This window comes from Camelina sativa, chromosome 1 (genome assembly GCF_030686135.1).
Source record: "Camelina sativa cultivar CO46 ecotype springtype chromosome 1, ASM3068613v1".
NCBI lineage: Eukaryota > Viridiplantae > Streptophyta > Magnoliopsida > Brassicales > Brassicaceae > Camelina > Camelina sativa.
Genome location: NC_141880.1, coordinates 13,460,143 through 13,477,529, shown reverse-complemented (window position 1 = coordinate 13,477,529; position 17,387 = coordinate 13,460,143). Strand labels below are relative to the sequence as shown.

Sequence of the window (17,387 nt, the reverse complement as noted above, 5' to 3'; positions counted from 1 at the left end):
CGGTTCGGTTTCGGTTTGGTTATTTAAATAAATAACCATAACTAACATAAATTATATTAACATTAACCAAATAAACCAAATATAACCAAAACTAACCGAATATAACCAAAATTAACCAAATATACAATAACAAAAATACAAAAAAGGGAAAAATATGGATTCAATTTTACAAAATAGTATTTAACTTTGTAAATTCAAAATAATAACATTTACATATATTGATTATTTAAAATATTTAATTGTTTTGAATCTAGAAATAATTTATATTTTAAGTTTATTTTATAGTTTTGCATAATATTAAGTATATAATATTTGATATCTTCTAGGTTTTCGGATATTTCGGTTAACCATTTAATTGTCGGTTCGGTTCGGTTCGGTTTCAGTTAGTTTGGATATAGATTTTTACTAACCATTCGGGTATTTGAAGAATTTCGGTTCGGTTCGGTTTGGTTTTTTTCGGTTCGGTTTCGGTCGGTTATTTGGTTATCGGTTATTTTGCCCAGCCCTACTGGGAGAGATTCATGTTCTGTTCCAATATGGACTTTAGCCAAGCTTCTAAATCTTGAAAATACCTATTAATTTGAAAACTACCAAAGCAAATTCTATCAAAAAGTCTCATTCATCAATCTGCCAGTTATATATTACGTTGTTATCCAAATATCCATTATAATGATGGCGCAAAACAAATAAAATAAGATTGAACAAAAGAAATATGTGTTGTTAATACAAAAAAACATAACGACCAAATGTAAAATAATACAATCTCTCTCAATCAGTGGGAAAGAAAACATCAGACTAAGAGCATTGGTTTAAATAAAAAGTATTACATATTGGATGGCTAAAAAGATATATATATTTTTTTTCATTGATATAATAACGCTTTTATCCAAAAATATAAATTGTATAAAATTTTCAAAATTGTTTTAAAAATGCCCTCTATAGACCATGAGACTGTAATAAGCTTAGCGAATATTAAATATATATGTATATTTTTTTTCTGGTTAATGGTAATATTTAGTTTATGTCACTAACGAAACGATGAATAAACGATGACAGAATTGGACAAAACAAACAGGGTATATTCTGAATAAACAAAAAGTATTGGGAATAAAACCATAAAAAGAAGAAAATAAAAGACCGAGTCCAAAAATTCCAAAAAGTCAAAGCCACCTTCCTAATTTTGTCTGTATCTAACAAATACGCACACAAAGAGACGAAGACAAAAAGAAGAAGAAGAAGAGGAAGAGAACGAATCATTCAATCACACAAGATAACTATAAAATTCTTCTTCTTCTTCATATTATTATTATATATAAATAAGGAAACTTCGATCTAAGCTTCGTCCAATGTTCTTCTTTTAGATCTTAAAAGAAACCAAACCAAAACTTTTACAGAAAAGATCGTAAAAAAAACCAATGGCGTCAAAATCGAAGCAGCATCTTCGTTATCAGCCGCGAAAGACTCCGTCACGATCGATTCAAGCGTTCACAGTGCTGATACTTCTGCTTGTAGTGATTCTGATTCTTCTTGGTTTAGGGATTTTGTCACTTCCTAATGCTAATAGAAACTCATCCAAGACGAATGATTTGACCAACATTGTACACAAGAGGTTTGATTTGGGAAATTCTCGATCTGGGTTTTTGGTTTTGATTGTAAAGTTTTGATTTTTATGATTTGGGTTTTTGTTGTTAGTGAGACGAGTTATGGAGATGAGGGAGGGAATGGTGAACGTTGGGTTGAAGTGATTTCTTGGGAGCCTCGAGCTGTTGTTTATCACAATTTCTTGGTAAGTTCCTTGTTTCTCTTTGATGGTGTTGATTTGATTTGGAGTTTGATTGCTTCTTTAGGTTCGTATTTCTTGTTAGGCAAGATAAAGAGGTTTGAGATTGATCTTCCTGTTTCTAAATTTTGATCGTTGGAGTTGACTTTGATCTTCTTCAATCTTATATTGAAGAATGTTTAGTGAAAATGTTGTTTCTAAGTGTGAAATTTGCTATGTTTTGATGGATTGAGTTGACTTTTGTTCTGCACTAGAGTTTTAAGTTTTGGATTTCCTTGAATCTTTCATTTGGGAATGTTCGGTGGAAATGGTTTAGAGGAATGGAAACAGATGTTGTTTCTCCCATGAGAAGGATTGGGAATGTGGTTTTTCAGATTGTGATCTTGAGCTTTCTTTTTTCATTTTTCTAACTTTAGACCAATGAAGAATGTGAGCACTTGATCAGCCTTGCGAAACCGAGCATGGTTAAGTCAACTGTGGTTGATGAGAAAACTGGTGGGAGCAAAGATAGCAGGTTTGTAGGCCCACTCTTTCATTTTGTCCTTCTAGTTTAACTTGGAAAGGTTTGTTGTTTTTTTAAATTAATGCTGTATCAATCCTGTGCAGAGTAAGAACTAGCTCAGGAACTTTCCTTAGAAGAGGACATGACGAAGTTGTCGAGGTGATTGAGAAAAGGATTTCAGATTTCACCTTCATTCCTGTTGGTAAGTTCCCTTTGCTTTTAGTTCACTGGTGCTTTGATGCGCTGTAGGAAGTATTGAGACACCTTAAGATCACTGGTTGCAGTTACTCTTGCTATCTTGAGTTGTGTTTACTTTGGAAAGCCTTTTGTGAATTTGTGAATCGCTCTTTTGTTTTGTAGAAAATGGAGAAGGTCTTCAAGTTCTTCACTACCAAGTTGGGCAGAAGTATGAGCCTCACTATGACTATTTCTTAGATGAGTTCAACACCAAGAACGGGGGACAACGTATAGCTACTGTGCTTATGTACCTGTAAGTAACTCACAAAACTCATTATCCCTTCTCCTCAGAGAACTTCGGTGTTTAATCTTGTTTTTTTTTGCATACGATACTTTAGCTCGGATGTGGATGATGGTGGCGAGACTGTGTTCCCTGCAGCAAAAGGAAACATTAGTGCAGTCCCATGGTGGAACGAGCTCTCAAAATGTGGCAAAGAAGGACTATCTGTTCTACCAAAGAAGCGAGATGCTTTACTTTTCTGGAACATGAGGCCTGATGCCTCTCTAGACCCTTCAAGTTTGCACGGTAAAGGACTAAATAGATTCAACAGCAAAACTCTCTTGAAGCTAATAATATCAGTCTCTAAACTTCAAATATCCTATGCTGTGATTTTCAGGTGGATGTCCAGTGGTGAAAGGAAACAAATGGTCATCCACGAAATGGTTCCACGTCCACGAGTTCAAGGTTTAAGAGAAACAAAAACACGAAAAGCTAAAATTTGAGGAGGTAACCTCTTAAATCTCAAGCTATCTATCAAATGACATATCTATCAAATGACATCTTCAAGGTTGCCTCAAGTCTTTAACTCAATATTTTCAAACTCACATATCCTTTTTTATCAATCTGTAGGTTTTCACGGAAACTTCAAATATGTGTGGATACAGTTAAACACGTGTAATGTGTATTCCCCTTCTGAAATGAGAGATCTTTAGGACACTGGAGGCTGTTTCTTTCATGAGGGACATTTGAACATTTTCTTTGAACTATTTGGATTATTTTTACTGTAAGGACATGTTCGGATCTGAGTTTTGTAACTTTAACAACTCAATACAACCATACATTTTCCGTTTACATGCACAATTCTATTTTTTTTTTTTTATGGTTTTCTTTTTTCCATACATTTTTCATGAGTGATCAAAAGAAAAAAAATTATAAAGTTTAATGTATCCATGAAAAGCTTAAACATTAAAATTTGAAATTGTATTGGGTATCCACTCCGTTTCAGCAGATACCAAGCTGATAGTTAGCGAATGTGAAGTCCATTAGCCGGGGGGTTAAGGAAAAAGAGGATAGAAGAAACGTTACAAATCATTCGATCTAAACAACAATCAGGTGGAGCAGATTTTCGTATTTATTAGTATTGGATTCTTTATGGAGATTTTTGAAGAGTTCAACAAAATCATTAAAAGTGAATAATTGAAAGATTGTTAAAGATTACAAGAGAATTTTGTTGATTAGTTTTCTAAAATCTTGTAAAGCCCTCCAAACAATTCATTTATTTTTATGATATTTTTCATGATTTTGGTTTGTAAAGAAAGTGTCTAAAATCATGAACCAATAACAAAATAATTGAACTCATTAACAATCATAAATTCTTATGTTTTAGTTGAATAACACAAATTTTTTAATGACTTTATAAAAGTCTGAATCCAATAACCCAAATTTGTTAAGATTTTAAATGACTTTTTACAAATCACAAACTAATAACACTACACTTTAACAAAGTTTTTATTTTTATTTTGGTAGAAAAGGGGAAGTAAAGCCTCCCCATTTATTAAAAAAAGAAAAGAAAAAACAAACTACACTCTAACTGTCCGTACACGAGCGCACCCAACAGCATCCTCAAATAGTAGACCTTGAACATCAACAGGACTAACATCAAGAGAAAGAAAACCTAAGGGAAGAGAAAACGCATAGTTCGCTAATCCGTCTCCAAGACAATTAGCTTCCCTATACACGTGACAAATACGGACTAACCAGTCCTTCGAAATCAAGCCATAGCACAAGCGCACTAGGAAAGACAGGGGATGATTATCATTGATCCCTGAAGTTAGAAAACCAACCACGACCTTGGAGTCCACCTCAAGCTTCACCCGTGTATAACCCTTCTCCCATGCCATCACCAACCCATAATAGACTCCCCACAGTTATGCGAGAGGAGCTGAGCAGAACTCGATATTTAAGACAAAACCCCCGAGCCAATTACCTTCACCATCAAAGAGTACACCTCTCGCTGTTGCCTTACCAGGGTTCCCATGCGAGGCCCCATCCGTATTCAGTTTTATCCAGCCAACTCGCGGAGGAGACCATGCTATAGACCGTTCCTCACGACCTCCTTCAGCGCTCACCACCCACTGCAAGAAACGCCATATAACACTCCTCTGCTAACTTCTTTAAAAAGCAAACTCTGTCACGAAACTTCCCTAAACCACCAAAAACATCTCCACACCTCCACTTCCACCCCCACCAAACTGCCCCTGCAAACAAGGTAGCCCATGAATAGGTTCCACTACCCGTAGTCTCATTCAGATTGACAAATAATCATTCCAACAGAGAGGCGGCAAAAAATGCAGTGCGCTTACTCGGCGGTACGAGACGCTGCCACACACCTGCCATGGCCGGACAATCCCGAAAAACATGTAATAGTGTTTCCTCTCCACTACTGCAAACAAAGCAAAGACTTGAACTGCTCAAGTGTCTTCGAACCCGTTCAACATTAGTCATCACCACTTGATGAGAAACAAGCCAAAGGAATCATCTCACTCTCTCTGTAGTCATCACACGCCAAATGCAATCAAAAAATCTGCTCATGTCCTGCTAGGGAGCATTGACCTTGCACAACAACCTATACGCGGAACTTACAGTGAAACAACCATTTGCTGTCTCTCCCCACGAGAGTTGATCACGAGCACCAGTAACCGTATCAATGACCACTGATCTCAAACAAAGTTGTACCGTCTCCGACAAAAAAGAGCCCAACGGATTCAACTGCCACCCCGTGGTATTCTGCCAAGCATTCCGAGCTTTCATTTCCAACCAAAATGATGGTAATTCTGCCGTTACCACATCTAACAAAGGCGTATCTAAGATCCATTTATCATGCCAAAAGCGTATTTCACTCCCATCACAAATCCCCCAACTCAGTCCTGGTAGTACCGCTTCTCGCAACCCCACACATACACTTTGCCAAGTTGGAGACCATGTTCCTTTAGACCCCAACCATGACCCTTTATGGACACTACCCACCTCATACTTAGCTCTCAAAATGCGTGCCCACAAGCTACTGGTGTCATGAAGTAAACGCCACCCAATCTTTCCAAGCAGAGCTTTATTCATCCCCTGTGCTTTACGAATTCCCAGACCACCTTCACAATTAGGCAGACACACGGTATCCCAAGCCACCAAATGGATCTTCCGCTTCTCCCTCACACTCCCCCACATGAAATATCCCGAGATCTTGTCCAAAGACGCCCATACTGATTTTTGTAAGCATATAGTGCTCATTGAGTAGATTGGGATGGAAGATAAGACAACCTTCGTAAGGGTTAAGCGGCCAGCAAAACTCAGAAATCTCCCCTTCCAACCAGACAATCGTGAAGAAAGCTTCTCTAAAGACTGACCAAAGGTTTCTTTGTTAATTCTTTTATGAAGAACTGGCATCCCAAGGTACTTCCCTAGATCTTTAGTAGCTTTGATCCCACTTGCCTCACTTATCCTCTCTGCGAGATCACGACTTACATTTTCAGAGAAAAAAACTTTTGACTTCTCCAAACTCACTTTTTGTCCTGAAGCTAAGCAGAATCACTCCAACACCTTCCGAATAACTTTTACATGTGCAACTGACGCCTCAGAAAAAAGAATAAGGTCGTCGACGAAGCAAATATGCGAGAGTCTTGGACCACCTCGCGACAGACTAATTGGCTTCCATTATTTGGGATCCACTGTCAACTCAATCAGATGACAAAGTCTCTCTAAGCATAGGATGAAGAGGTATGGTGACAAAGGGTCCCCTTGTCGAAGTCCTCTGGATGGCCTAAACGGTTCCATCTTCTCTCCATTCCATAGAACAGTCATTGATGGGTTCTCCACACACTGCATAATCCAACACCGCCAGGTATCAGAGAGCCCCGCTACACGTAGAGTATCATCCAGGAAGTCCCATCCAACCTTTCTTCCCTTTCTTCCGTCGCATAGAATGCATTGCCTCCTGAACCACCACAATGTTGTCTGTACTCAATCTCCCTGGAATGAAACTCGCTTGAGCAGGACCAATGAGCTTAGGGATCACTCTTTTCATCCTAGTAACCATTGTTTTTGTAATCATTTTGAATAACATGTTGCATAAGCTTATAGGCCGAAATTGAGACATTAACTCTGGTTTCGCCACCTTAGCAATCAAAACAACTAGTGCATCGTTCGCCTCAGTAGGTAGAGCTCCCGACTCAAAGAATTCCATGATAAAACGAACCATAGAGGGACCTACCACATCCCAGCTACACTGATAAAATCCCGGGTGAAACCCGTCTGGACCAGGAGCCTTAAATTTGCCCATGCTTCTAACTGAGTTCTCCACTTCAACAGCAGTAAAAGGTTTACTCAACTCTGAAAGCTCCCCCTGTGTTAACTTCAAAAACCCTGTCTGTAAAAGACTCTCGGCCTCCAGATCAACACCCTCCAGCGAGTACAGTTTCTTATAAAAGGCAATTGCCATTTGCTCTAATTCCTGTACATCCGAGACCCAGCCTCCCTCATCATTTTCAGCATTTCGATCATATTCTTACGCCTTCGAATAATGGTTGAGGTATGAAAATACTTTGTATTCCTCTCCCCCAAAGCAATCCACTTCTCCCTTGATTTTTGAAACCATAGAACCTCCTCCTGTTCCAAGACCAACTCTAGCTCTTTGATCAACCCTTCTTCCTCACTTAGTAGGATATCTGACGGATGGACATCCGGTTGATCTTGAACCCTTATAATCGCCACCGACAGATGCTCTTTGCGTCTCTGGATATCTCCAAAGACTTCATGATTCAACTTCTTAAGCGTAACTGTCAATCTCTGCAAAGCTAATTGTGTTGTGATCGCCATATCACAGGACGATGTCAACATATCTTTAAACTCGGGATGAGACAACCACGCAACCTCAAACCTAAACGGTCTCCGCCGCGGATCACACCGAAACTCTGGACTCAACTGCACATAAACTGGGGCACGATCCGATGCCAAGAATGGTAAGTGTGTCACAGTTGCTTCGTGCCATCGTAGATGTGTCTGAGCACAACACAGTACTCTATCCAACCGCTTAGCCACATAGTTAGAAACCACACGCCCTCTCCGCCATGTAAACTTATTACCCTTAAATCGCATGTCGATTAGGGAGTTAGCATTTATCCACGAACCAAACTGCAGTGAGTCTGGAGACAAACGAGCAGTACCTCAGGATTGTTCATCCAGTCGTACTACGATATTAAAATCACCACCCACCATGAAAGGTTCATTAATCCTCTGAATCACTTCACCCAGCTTTCCCAAAACCCACATCTTCTGGTCGGTGTAGGAGATGCATAGACGACAACTATATGCATCAGATTCACTCCATCATCCACCCTAGCATGAACAAACTGGTCAGAGGACTCGACAATTGACACCAAACCGACCTCCGTACGCCACAATAGCCAGATCCCTCCACTTTGTCCTACAACATCCACACAAAAGGATAGATCAAAACCTAATCCATGACAAATGCGAACTGCTCGATCTCCACCAGCATGAGTTTCAAACAAAGCGAGTAATTGCGTCGGAAACCTCTTCAACATATATCTAATTGACCGCCTGAAATTGGGTTTATTGGTCCCCTGGCAATTCCAGAACATGCAATTCATCATGACAGACAATAAGTGGTATAGAACAACCGGGGGAAACCATTAATCCTTCTGGAGGGTGACCCCTCCATCCAATGATTTACCCAAATCTTCCCTATAACTCTGTCTTACCCCATCCTCCACACAGGGCAGAGCTAGGGTCCCTGACGAACTCCCCCAGAGCCTGAAAGATCCATTCCTGCATCACCCTCTGTGGTCTGTACAAACACCCCACCAGGGCGACCGATATGCCCCAAATCCATTCGCAGGCGTTTTCCCGTCGCGTAGAGTTCACCTTTCGCCTTTTGCAGGGCTAAACATTAGACCCCGAGTGGGCTTATTTTTAAATTGCTTAGCCTTCAGCCCATTTGCGGCTGAAATTTTTAGGCCCATAACCTTTTTGTCTCTTGGGCCACCACCTGATCTAGTAGGACCACCCCGCCCTTGATCCACTGATCCTTTACTCCTCTCTTTCCTTACTTGTATCCCTCTCTTCAAACCCGATACCGTATCTCCCAGCCCACGATTCTCCTTATTTTCCTCCCCTAAAATCCCGAGATTACGTATCTCAGATGATGCCAAATCTAACTCCATGTTACCAAAAATATTGGCCACCCGGATATTCACAATAACATTATTCGATGGGATCTTCTCCAGATTTCTTCCCAAATTCGACTTGGCAACGCCTGCCGTGAAAACAACTGGCGGAGATCTCCCCTCCGGCCTCCGCCCATGCTTCCGAACCATCGTGAACCCATCATCTCCCTCCAGAGATCTCCTCGACTCCACAGGCACCAGAGCCACAGCCTCGACTGGTTTCTTACCCACCATCTCCATTAGGGCTCTCGGACATGAATGAACCAAATGGCCATACAAACCACACGAAGAACAGATATTTGATTAACCCTCGTAGGCAACAAAATAACATTCACCATAAATCAGAATTGTCCCCTTTAATGGTCTCTTCAAGTTCACCTCCACGCACACTCTTGCAAACCGAGCCCTCTCATAATTCAACGTCGTCATATCAACCTTGATGGGGCATCCCAAACCTCTAGCAATCCTCATAAGAATTGACTGGTGGTAGAAATTAACAGGGATATGAGTTAAACGATTCCACACAGGTGTCGTAACTATGTCGTCCTTCAATGGATCAAAATCTGGCGACCATTTCGTTACCATCAGATAGCTTCCAAACGCCTTCTAAGGTCCCCCGTCAACACCGCCAGAAACTCATCCTCAATATCAAAACGGATCATGAAGAACTGTCTTGGAAGATCCATCACATGCATCCCACCTTGTGGTTTCCACAGTTCCCTCAGTTTCCGACTTAGCGCCGCGATAGAGATGTTCCTTCCCAAGACTTTCACAATCATGCATTGCTTCCACATCCTGTTCGTCTCCTCCTGAACCTCTGCGTCAATCGTAATCACTGGTTCTCCATCCTCCCCATTTGGGAACTCCAACTGCACTCTCGCATCCACGAAATCATCATTAAGTAACTTCTCTGGTACTGGCCTCCCTCCAACACCGCTCACTACAACCCGTTGAACCCAAGTGCAATGATCATCCAGAGGATCCCCTGGAGGACGGTTGATACTAGGATTTTTGTGTGTCCTACCTGGTTCAATTAACCTTATGCAGTTGTAATACTTAAGGTGTCAATCCAGTTGGGAAACTTCACTAACAATTAAGATGCAATCAAGAAATCACAGGTCAAGCCAATTCAAAGAGATGTTTTTGTCTAATAATCCTAGAATAATCAGAATGCAAAACGGAAATGTGTTCTAGGACTAGAAACGAGAATGTATGCCAGGAAGCAAAAATGAATGAAAACAGAAAACGAGTCTAAGCATGAACTAAAAGGCAAGATACAAAACAATCTTAGGAATGTAATAAATATCAGGAAGAAAGAGGTTCTAAGGATGGGAGTAATTGATGTCGGTGAAGTCTCCTAGTCTACAAAGTGTTTAACATGCCACAAGCAATCTATCCCTAGACAACGAACATCACAACTAAGCTAATCCAATCTCTTGGTAAAAGCTACTCAGACTCAACCACTTCCATACCCAACTCTCGCTAGAGAAACATGGTTGAACAGGCATGACAAACAAGTTCGTTCATGTCAACAAACATCCTAGACAACTATTCTCTTAGGCTAGGAACGTAAGTCTCTGGCACTAGTTGGTCAGACATTTCATCAAACACCTTTTGGGTGTGGAAATGTCTCGCACCTAACACTAGTTCCAATTTCTAACACTAGTTCCAATTGATCATAGAGAAACTAGCATTTCTAACACTAGTCCAGAAGGGAATCATAAAAATCAAAGCTTAAACACTCTGCATCCTAAGATCTCCACCTAATCTATCCCATCCTCAAGGACTACTACACTACTCAGATCCGAAAATTATTATCCAAGATACAAACACAGAAAACATTGAACCAAGCATAATAAGATAGATAAAAATGAGAAGAACAACTTTTGAGAAGGAATCAAGTACAAAAACTGAATAAACTCGGAGATGTCGGATTACAAGTCTGAGAACGTTTTTAGGTGGCTAGGTTAACCCTTAAGAACGAAAATAAAAATGAGATAAACGATAGGATGTCTTCGCAAGGACTTGACAAAATGTATATGTAGTGGTCCAACATGGAAAGCCCTAAAACTTAAAACGACAAGGTAAGGAGTCGGTTTGGTAATCTCCTGAAGCGTGTGAAACCAAACGTCTTTCTTCCTGACATGTGCGAACGAGTCCGTGCGCGTCGAATCGAAAGCAATGTCATCATGGCTTGGACGGACGGCTGGGGAGCATGGCTCGAACGGATGCGCTTGGGAGCATGGCTCGGACGGATGCGCTGGGAAGCATGGCTCGGACGGATGCGCTGGGGAGCATGGCTCGGACAGATGCGCTTCCAACGTCTCCTCATTATCTGAAATACTTCGAAATGCATAATGTATGCAAGTATTATGCAAAAACTACCTAGACATGCAAAGTGTATAGAAAAGACTAGAAAATGATGCAAAACAATTAGTTATCCTAGCTAAATGCATGATAAATATATGCTAAGGAGAGACAAAATATAGACATATCAACTCTCCCAAACTTATTCTTTGCTTGCTCTCAAGCAAACAATAAAGAGTAGAGTATGGAAGAGAGGTGTGAAAATGGGGTCTCAAAACCTAAAACATGCTAAATAAAATAGTTAGAATCAAGGTCCTTGTTTTTAGTTCTATGATGCATGGTGAAGGAATTTCATTTGTTTAATCTACACCTGCAATCCTATCAATCACCCCCTTTAACATTTATTAACAGAAAACCATGAATCAAGTTATGCAATGTCATTGAACTCATTTGGCTAGGGTGAAGGGTTAAAGACGAAGGTGGTCTCCTTCTCAAGTGGTTTTGTCAATACAGAATAAGGTTCTCTCACGAAAAGGAGTTGAGCTCAAAAGAAGGCTAAAGGTTGAAACCAACTAATACATACAAGAGCAGTGCCCTGTCTACCCAAGGTCCCCAAGGAAACTCAGTCCTAACATTCTAACCCAGAAGTTGGTCTTATCTCTACCCTTCATCAGAAACATTATCTCAAATTTTTTACACTTAGTCATAGGAGGAGTTCACTTCTTATCATTCTAGCGGATTGAGAAATCTTTATTATCAGCAAGGTTCTTTTTTTTTTCTTCTAAGGACTCGATCTAGACATCTTTAACATTTTACTTTCTTTTTTTTGTCTAATCTTTTCATTCTATGCCCAGAACCGGTAAATCTTTCTCCTTTGCTCAACCCAAATCATTTACTAGACTTGTAAACTTTGATAACACGTCCCCCTCCTTAAGACTTTGTACCATGTACTTTTCTGCACAAATCCATACCCAATCCCCAAAATCGAGTTCTCACCTAATCCTACTAGTCCGGAAAACGAGAACTAGAACTACACAGGATCCTACTCTTGTCGGTTAGAACCTAACACTTTCTAACAAGCTCAATTCGAAAAAGGCCTGACACTCAAGAATACAATTGGCTTTAAAGAACGGTTGGTTAAGGGTGCGGAAAACTGTTGCAGCAATGGGAATCAGCTACTTGGATTGACAAGGGTGGTAAAAATGTGAAAGACAATCCAAGTATGTGTATGATATCCATGAGTTCAACTTCAATGCATAATCGGATAATTGCAAGTCAGGATTAGGTTCAGATAGATAGGGAGTTATGTCAATTCAAAACATGCTTCAATCTTACATTTTCAAGTTCAATCAACAAGCATCAAAGAACTAATAACAAGGGCCTTGATCCTATCCTATTAAATCCAACATGCTTACAAGGTTACATCATCAATCCCTATGCTAAATGCAACAACCCTATATGAATAACACTAGACTCAATCCTAATGTGCAAGTTTAAACTACATGAACATTCTGTTTTTATGGAGATTTTTTTTTTCTTTTGGAAAATTTTCAAATTTTTTTGGTTTTTCTATGCAAATAGATGAATGCAGACTCAAATATGATATGATGCAAAAATTTGAAATAAGATGAACTTTTGTATGAGCGGCCGGATGCTGTCAGAAAAAAAAATCATGTTGGTAATAAAAATGGTTACGTAAACTTATGTTAGTTAAATTAAAACGGTTACGTCGAAGTTATTTCTTTTATATATTTCCTAATATAATAAGAGTGTAAGCTCATTTTTATTCAGAAGTAAAAAAGGAACGAACACATGTATCTTCTTTCGTATACACACGTACATTACAACATGCCGCCATTATACAGAAAACCATTCTTATCATAAATACGTTCTGCGGAGTTTTTAATCAGTTTCCTTCGCTATTGCCTATTTATGTAACTCTGATGTGTGTATGGGGACTGACTGGCCTATAGTGGCATGGACCCAAATGCCTTAAGGATTACATAAAATAAATATACTCGAACAAAAAATATCTTCGAGCTGATATTTTGTTCAAATGTCGTATATGTACATTTATGTATATAAACCCGGATCGAGTATTTATTATAAGGAAGCCACTATGTTACATGTATAATAATTTAAGATCAAATAAGTGTTTCAATACTTACTTTGGAGACAGACACATCATACTTCTGACATCGAATTCATTACTAGATATGTATTAAATATCATGTGCATAGAAGATGTGTTCCAAAGCTTACTCACAGTACGGGCTCATCGTGTAAGCCACCGCAGCGGCTGCTAACGACATCCGTAAAAGCTTCAGATTCTTTCTTTAAAAATATTGGCAATATATTCGATATATTGCTGCATTTGGGATTGAAACGATCTCGGAGATGCCTCTCCCCCTCTACATGTCGTCGAACTAAAGACTCTTTATGGAGTATGAAGTACTTATTAAGGATTCTGCTTACTAGTGCCAAAGTGTTCACGTTTTTAGTTGTTAACTGAATTTGTTCATTTGATGTAATTTGTAAAGATATTGAGCTGGAATTGTTGTGGTTTGGAGAATCCCACAACAGGCCGACGATTTCATGAGATCAATTCCAGTATCACACCTGATGTAATATTTCTCATGGAGACAAAAAACTCTGATGAGAATGTCCTCTCCTCTCTCAGTTGGTTGCATTACCCGAATCATTTTCTGATCTCCCCCCACGCTCCTGGGGGAGAGGGACTAATCCTCTTATGGAAACACCATATAGACATTGCTGTTTTATCTTCCTGCAAAGATTTTATTAACACTCGTATCACTGTTGAAGGAAAATACTTTTTTTCCACCTTTTTGTACGGAGAACCTGATAGAACGAAAAGGAGGGCCGTGTGGAAGGAACTTACCACTCTAGGCGCTACTAGAGAAGACTCTTGGTTCCTGACTGGCGATTTCAATGACATCATCGACTCATCAGAGAAACAGGGGGGGACCAGACAGGCATGAAGGAACTTTTGTTGATATCCGATATTTCATGACTGAGTGTGATCTCTACGACCTAAGACACTCTGGTAATTTTCTCTCCTGGAGAGGCAAGAGACATGATCACATCATTCATTGTCGTCTGGATAGAGCAATGTCCAACGGTGTATGGGCAGAGAACTTCCCTCATAGTCGATGTGTATACCTCCGGTTTGAAGGTTCTGATCATAGACCCCTACTCACCTGCCTTGATTTGACAAAAAGAAAAAATAAAGGCCTGTTTAGATATGACAGACGTCTAAAAGGGAATCCTGAAGTTAAAGAGTTGGTGTTAAAGGCTTGGAATTATGATGAATATGAAACAGTGCAAAATAAACTAGCTCGATGCAGACGAGAAATCATAACCTGGTCCCGACAGAAACACCAAGATAGCCAGAAGGAGATTGATTTGCTCCGACAACAACTAGAAGACGCCATGGCTACCCAAGCTCCCATGGATGATGCAATCTCCACCATTAATTTAAGACTGTTAAAGGCATATAAAGATGAGGAAGACTTTTGGAAGCAGAGAAGCAGACAACTATGGTTAACCTTGGGAGATAAAAACTCTAGCTATTTCCATGCTGTAACAAGGGGAAGACATGCAATTAACAAATTTTCAGTAATTGAAAATGAAATGGAGTTGATGTACACAAAAAAGAACAAATACTTACGGTCATCACTGAATATTTCCAAAATCTCTTCACATCTGAAGGTGGTGACCGTGAAAGTATCATCTGTGAAGCAATAGAACCTTGTGTTACACCTGAAGCAAACCAAAAACTCATAACTATCCCATCTCCGAAAGAAATAAAAGATGCTTGCTTCTCAATTCACCCTGATAAAGCTCCTGGGTCAGATGGCTTCTCTGCCAGTTTTTTCCAGTCCAACTGGAACACAGTGGGGGACAATGTAGTTCGGGAAGTCCAGAGTTTCTTTCTATCAAACAGAATTCCTGCACATAGTAATGAAACTCACATCAGACTTATACCTAAGATTCAAAGCCCCCAGAAAATGTTTGATTAGCGACCTATTGCGCTATGTTAAGTCTTCTACAAGATCATCTCCAAAGTTCTAGCAAAGCGTCTACAACCTATCCTCCAAACGGTGATTTCCGAAAACCAGTAAGCTTTTATACCTAACAGAGCAATAACAGATAATGTATTAATAACGCATGAAAACCTTCACAACCTCAAGACCTTTAGAGCTAAGATGCGGTGTTATATGGCAGTTAAGACTGACATGAGCAAGGCGTATGACCGCATTGAGTGGGACTGCATCCGCTTGGTACTGGAAAGAATGGGTTTTCACCACATCTGGATAGAGTGGATAATGTTATGCATAACTACAGTCTCCTACTCCTACCTTCTAAATGGCTCTGGACAAGGAATTGTTGAACCACAGAGAGGAATTAGACAAAGAGACCCACTTTCACCCTATATTTTCATCCTGTGCAGTGAGATATTATCTGGTTTATGCATTAAGGCTCGACAAGAGAAACGTCTACCTGGAATTAGAGTGTCAAAGAAGAGCCCGCGAGTTAACCACCTCCTATTCGCAGATGATACCATGTTCTTCTGCAAATCAGGCAAACAAAGTTGTAGCGAGTTAATGTCCATCCTCCCTAGACAAAAGATAAACAAACTGAAATCTGCTGTTACCTTATCCGCAAAAACATGTGAGACCACACGAGATGCGGCTATCCAACTCCTTGGAGTGAGACAAATAGGAGTACTTGGTAAATATCTAGGACTCCCGGAGTTATTTGGCCGAAAGAAACGAGATATGTTCAACTCCATCGTGGATAGAATTAAGCAACGATCAAGAAGCTGGTCCACTAGGTCACTCTCCTCTGTTGGGAAGACTACCATGCTAAAATCAGTCCTTGCTTCAATGCCTACCTACGCTATGTCATGCTTTAAGCTACCAGACTCCCTTTGTAAACGTATCCAATCCGCCCTTACTCGTTTCTGGTAGGATGAATCTGAGGAAAAACAAAAAATGTGCTGGATATCCTGGTCAAAGATGACAAACCCTAAAAAGAATGGTGGCCTAGGATTTTGAGACATACCAGACTTCAATGATGCACTCTTAGCAAAGGTAAGCTGTCGAATCTTAACTCAACCAGAAAGCCTACTTGCAAGAGTCTTGATGGGAAAGTATTGTGGTGATGCTCCCTTCTTAGACTGTGAGGTACCTTCCTCAGCCTCCCATGGATGGAGAGGAATTTGTATTGGCAGAGACTTGATCAAATCTCAGATGGGAAAAGCAATAGGTTCTGGGACCTCAACTAGTATCTGGTATGATCCATGGATTTCTTTATCTGCACCTACATGCCCACTGGGACCCCCACCTAAGAATTCCCATATTCAAAGGTATCAGACCTCATTTGTTATCTCACCATGACTTAGAACCTAGAGCGAGTAGAATCAATGATTCCCAAGTACAAGGACGACATTCTGGCCATTAGACCCAGCAAACATGGAGCAGGAGATCGCTACATATGGCTACCTACAAAATCTGGGGAATACACAGCAAAATCAAGTTATCAAACTTTATCCTTAAAACGAGATCAACAAGCACAACATGAAAACCTTTACCAGGATTTTAACTGGGAGAAAGAGATTTGGACCCTACCTTGTCTACAAAAAATCAGATTCTTCTTCTGGAAGCTACTGAGGAATGTGCTTCCAACGGGTGAGAATTTAGTAAGCCATGGTATTAATCAAGCGGTCGTTTGCCCTTTCTGTGGCCACGAGGAGACTCGCCTCTACCTATTCTTACATTGTTCTTTTGCCAGAGATGTTTGGATGCAGGTACCGGTTAAAGCTTCTTTTGATCCATCGAGGATCCAGAGCTTGGACATGGGAATAAAGGCATCCTGACCCCTTGTGTGTCTCCCACCTACTGGGATTGCAAAAGGGGCTCTTGGTGTTTGGAATCTATGGACCATTTGGACATGCCGAAATAAGCTGATTTTTGAACAGAGATCTATATCCCCGAAAGAGGTAGTGACTCAAGCAGTTACCCAAACCCGAGAATGGTACCTCAACCAAACCCCAGAAAATCCCCTACCCCATACATGTGCA

General features: G+C 40.2%; 4 protein-coding genes across 4 annotated transcripts; 2 read left to right on the top strand and 2 right to left on the bottom strand.

Moving 5' to 3' along the window:
• The first annotated feature begins 1,168 nt into the window (after positions 1–1,168).
• Positions 1,169–3,591, top strand: LOC104790613 (prolyl 4-hydroxylase 5). Its single transcript, XM_010516395.3, has 8 exons — positions 1,169–1,609; positions 1,693–1,786; positions 2,197–2,294; positions 2,387–2,484; positions 2,643–2,772; positions 2,858–3,045; positions 3,137–3,246; positions 3,370–3,591. Exons 1-7 carry the CDS (start codon positions 1,416–1,418, stop codon positions 3,208–3,210), a joined length of 876 nt encoding a protein of 291 aa, XP_010514697.1. The 5' UTR covers positions 1,169–1,415; the 3' UTR covers positions 3,211–3,246; positions 3,370–3,591.
• Positions 3,592–7,236: 3,645 nt separating this feature from the next.
• LOC104708063 (uncharacterized) lies at positions 7,237–7,887 on the bottom strand. The gene has a single exon (XM_010424552.2). The coding sequence runs from the start codon at positions 7,885–7,887 to the stop codon at positions 7,237–7,239; it is 651 nt and encodes a 216-aa protein (XP_010422854.2).
• A 143-nt stretch (positions 7,888–8,030) lies between these two features.
• LOC147949880 (uncharacterized) lies at positions 8,031–9,218 on the bottom strand. The gene is made up of 3 exons (XM_087511037.1): positions 8,778–9,218; positions 8,555–8,683; positions 8,031–8,375 (listed from the first exon to the last, which is right to left on the bottom strand). The coding sequence occupies exons 1-3, from the start codon at positions 9,216–9,218 to the stop codon at positions 8,031–8,033; spliced, it is 915 nt and encodes a 304-aa protein (XP_087367163.1).
• A 5,015-nt stretch (positions 9,219–14,233) lies between these two features.
• Positions 14,234–15,049, top strand: LOC147949879 (uncharacterized). The gene has a single exon (XM_087511033.1). The coding sequence runs from the start codon at positions 14,234–14,236 to the stop codon at positions 15,047–15,049; it is 816 nt and encodes a 271-aa protein (XP_087367159.1).
• Positions 15,050–17,387: the final 2,338 nt, after the last annotated feature.

Coding starts and splice junctions, on each gene's coding strand:
- LOC147949879 (XM_087511033.1), top strand. CDS start 14,234: ATGACATCATCGACTCATCAGAGAAACAGGGGGGGACCAGACAGGCAT.
- LOC147949880 (XM_087511037.1), bottom strand. CDS start 9,218: ATGGAGATGGTGGGTAAGAAACCAGTCGAGGCTGTGGCTCTGGTGCCT. Junction 8,684..8,777: donor GTGGCCCAAGAGACAAAAAG/GTTATGGGCCTA, acceptor GCCCTGCAAAAG/GCGAAAGGTGAACTCTACGC. Junction 8,376..8,554: donor ATCTTTCAGGCTCTGGGGGA/GTTCGTCAGGGA, acceptor TGGAATTGCCAG/GGGACCAATAAACCCAATTT.
- LOC104790613 (XM_010516395.3), top strand. CDS start 1,416: ATGGCGTCAAAATCGAAGCAGCATCTTCGTTATCAGCCGCGAAAGACT. Junction 2,295..2,386: donor GGTGGGAGCAAAGATAGCAG/GTTTGTAGGCCC, acceptor AATCCTGTGCAG/AGTAAGAACTAGCTCAGGAA. Junction 2,773..2,857: donor GCTACTGTGCTTATGTACCT/GTAAGTAACTCA, acceptor ACGATACTTTAG/CTCGGATGTGGATGATGGTG.
- LOC104708063 (XM_010424552.2), bottom strand. CDS start 7,887: ATGCGATTTAAGGGTAATAAGTTTACATGGCGGAGAGGGCGTGTGGTT.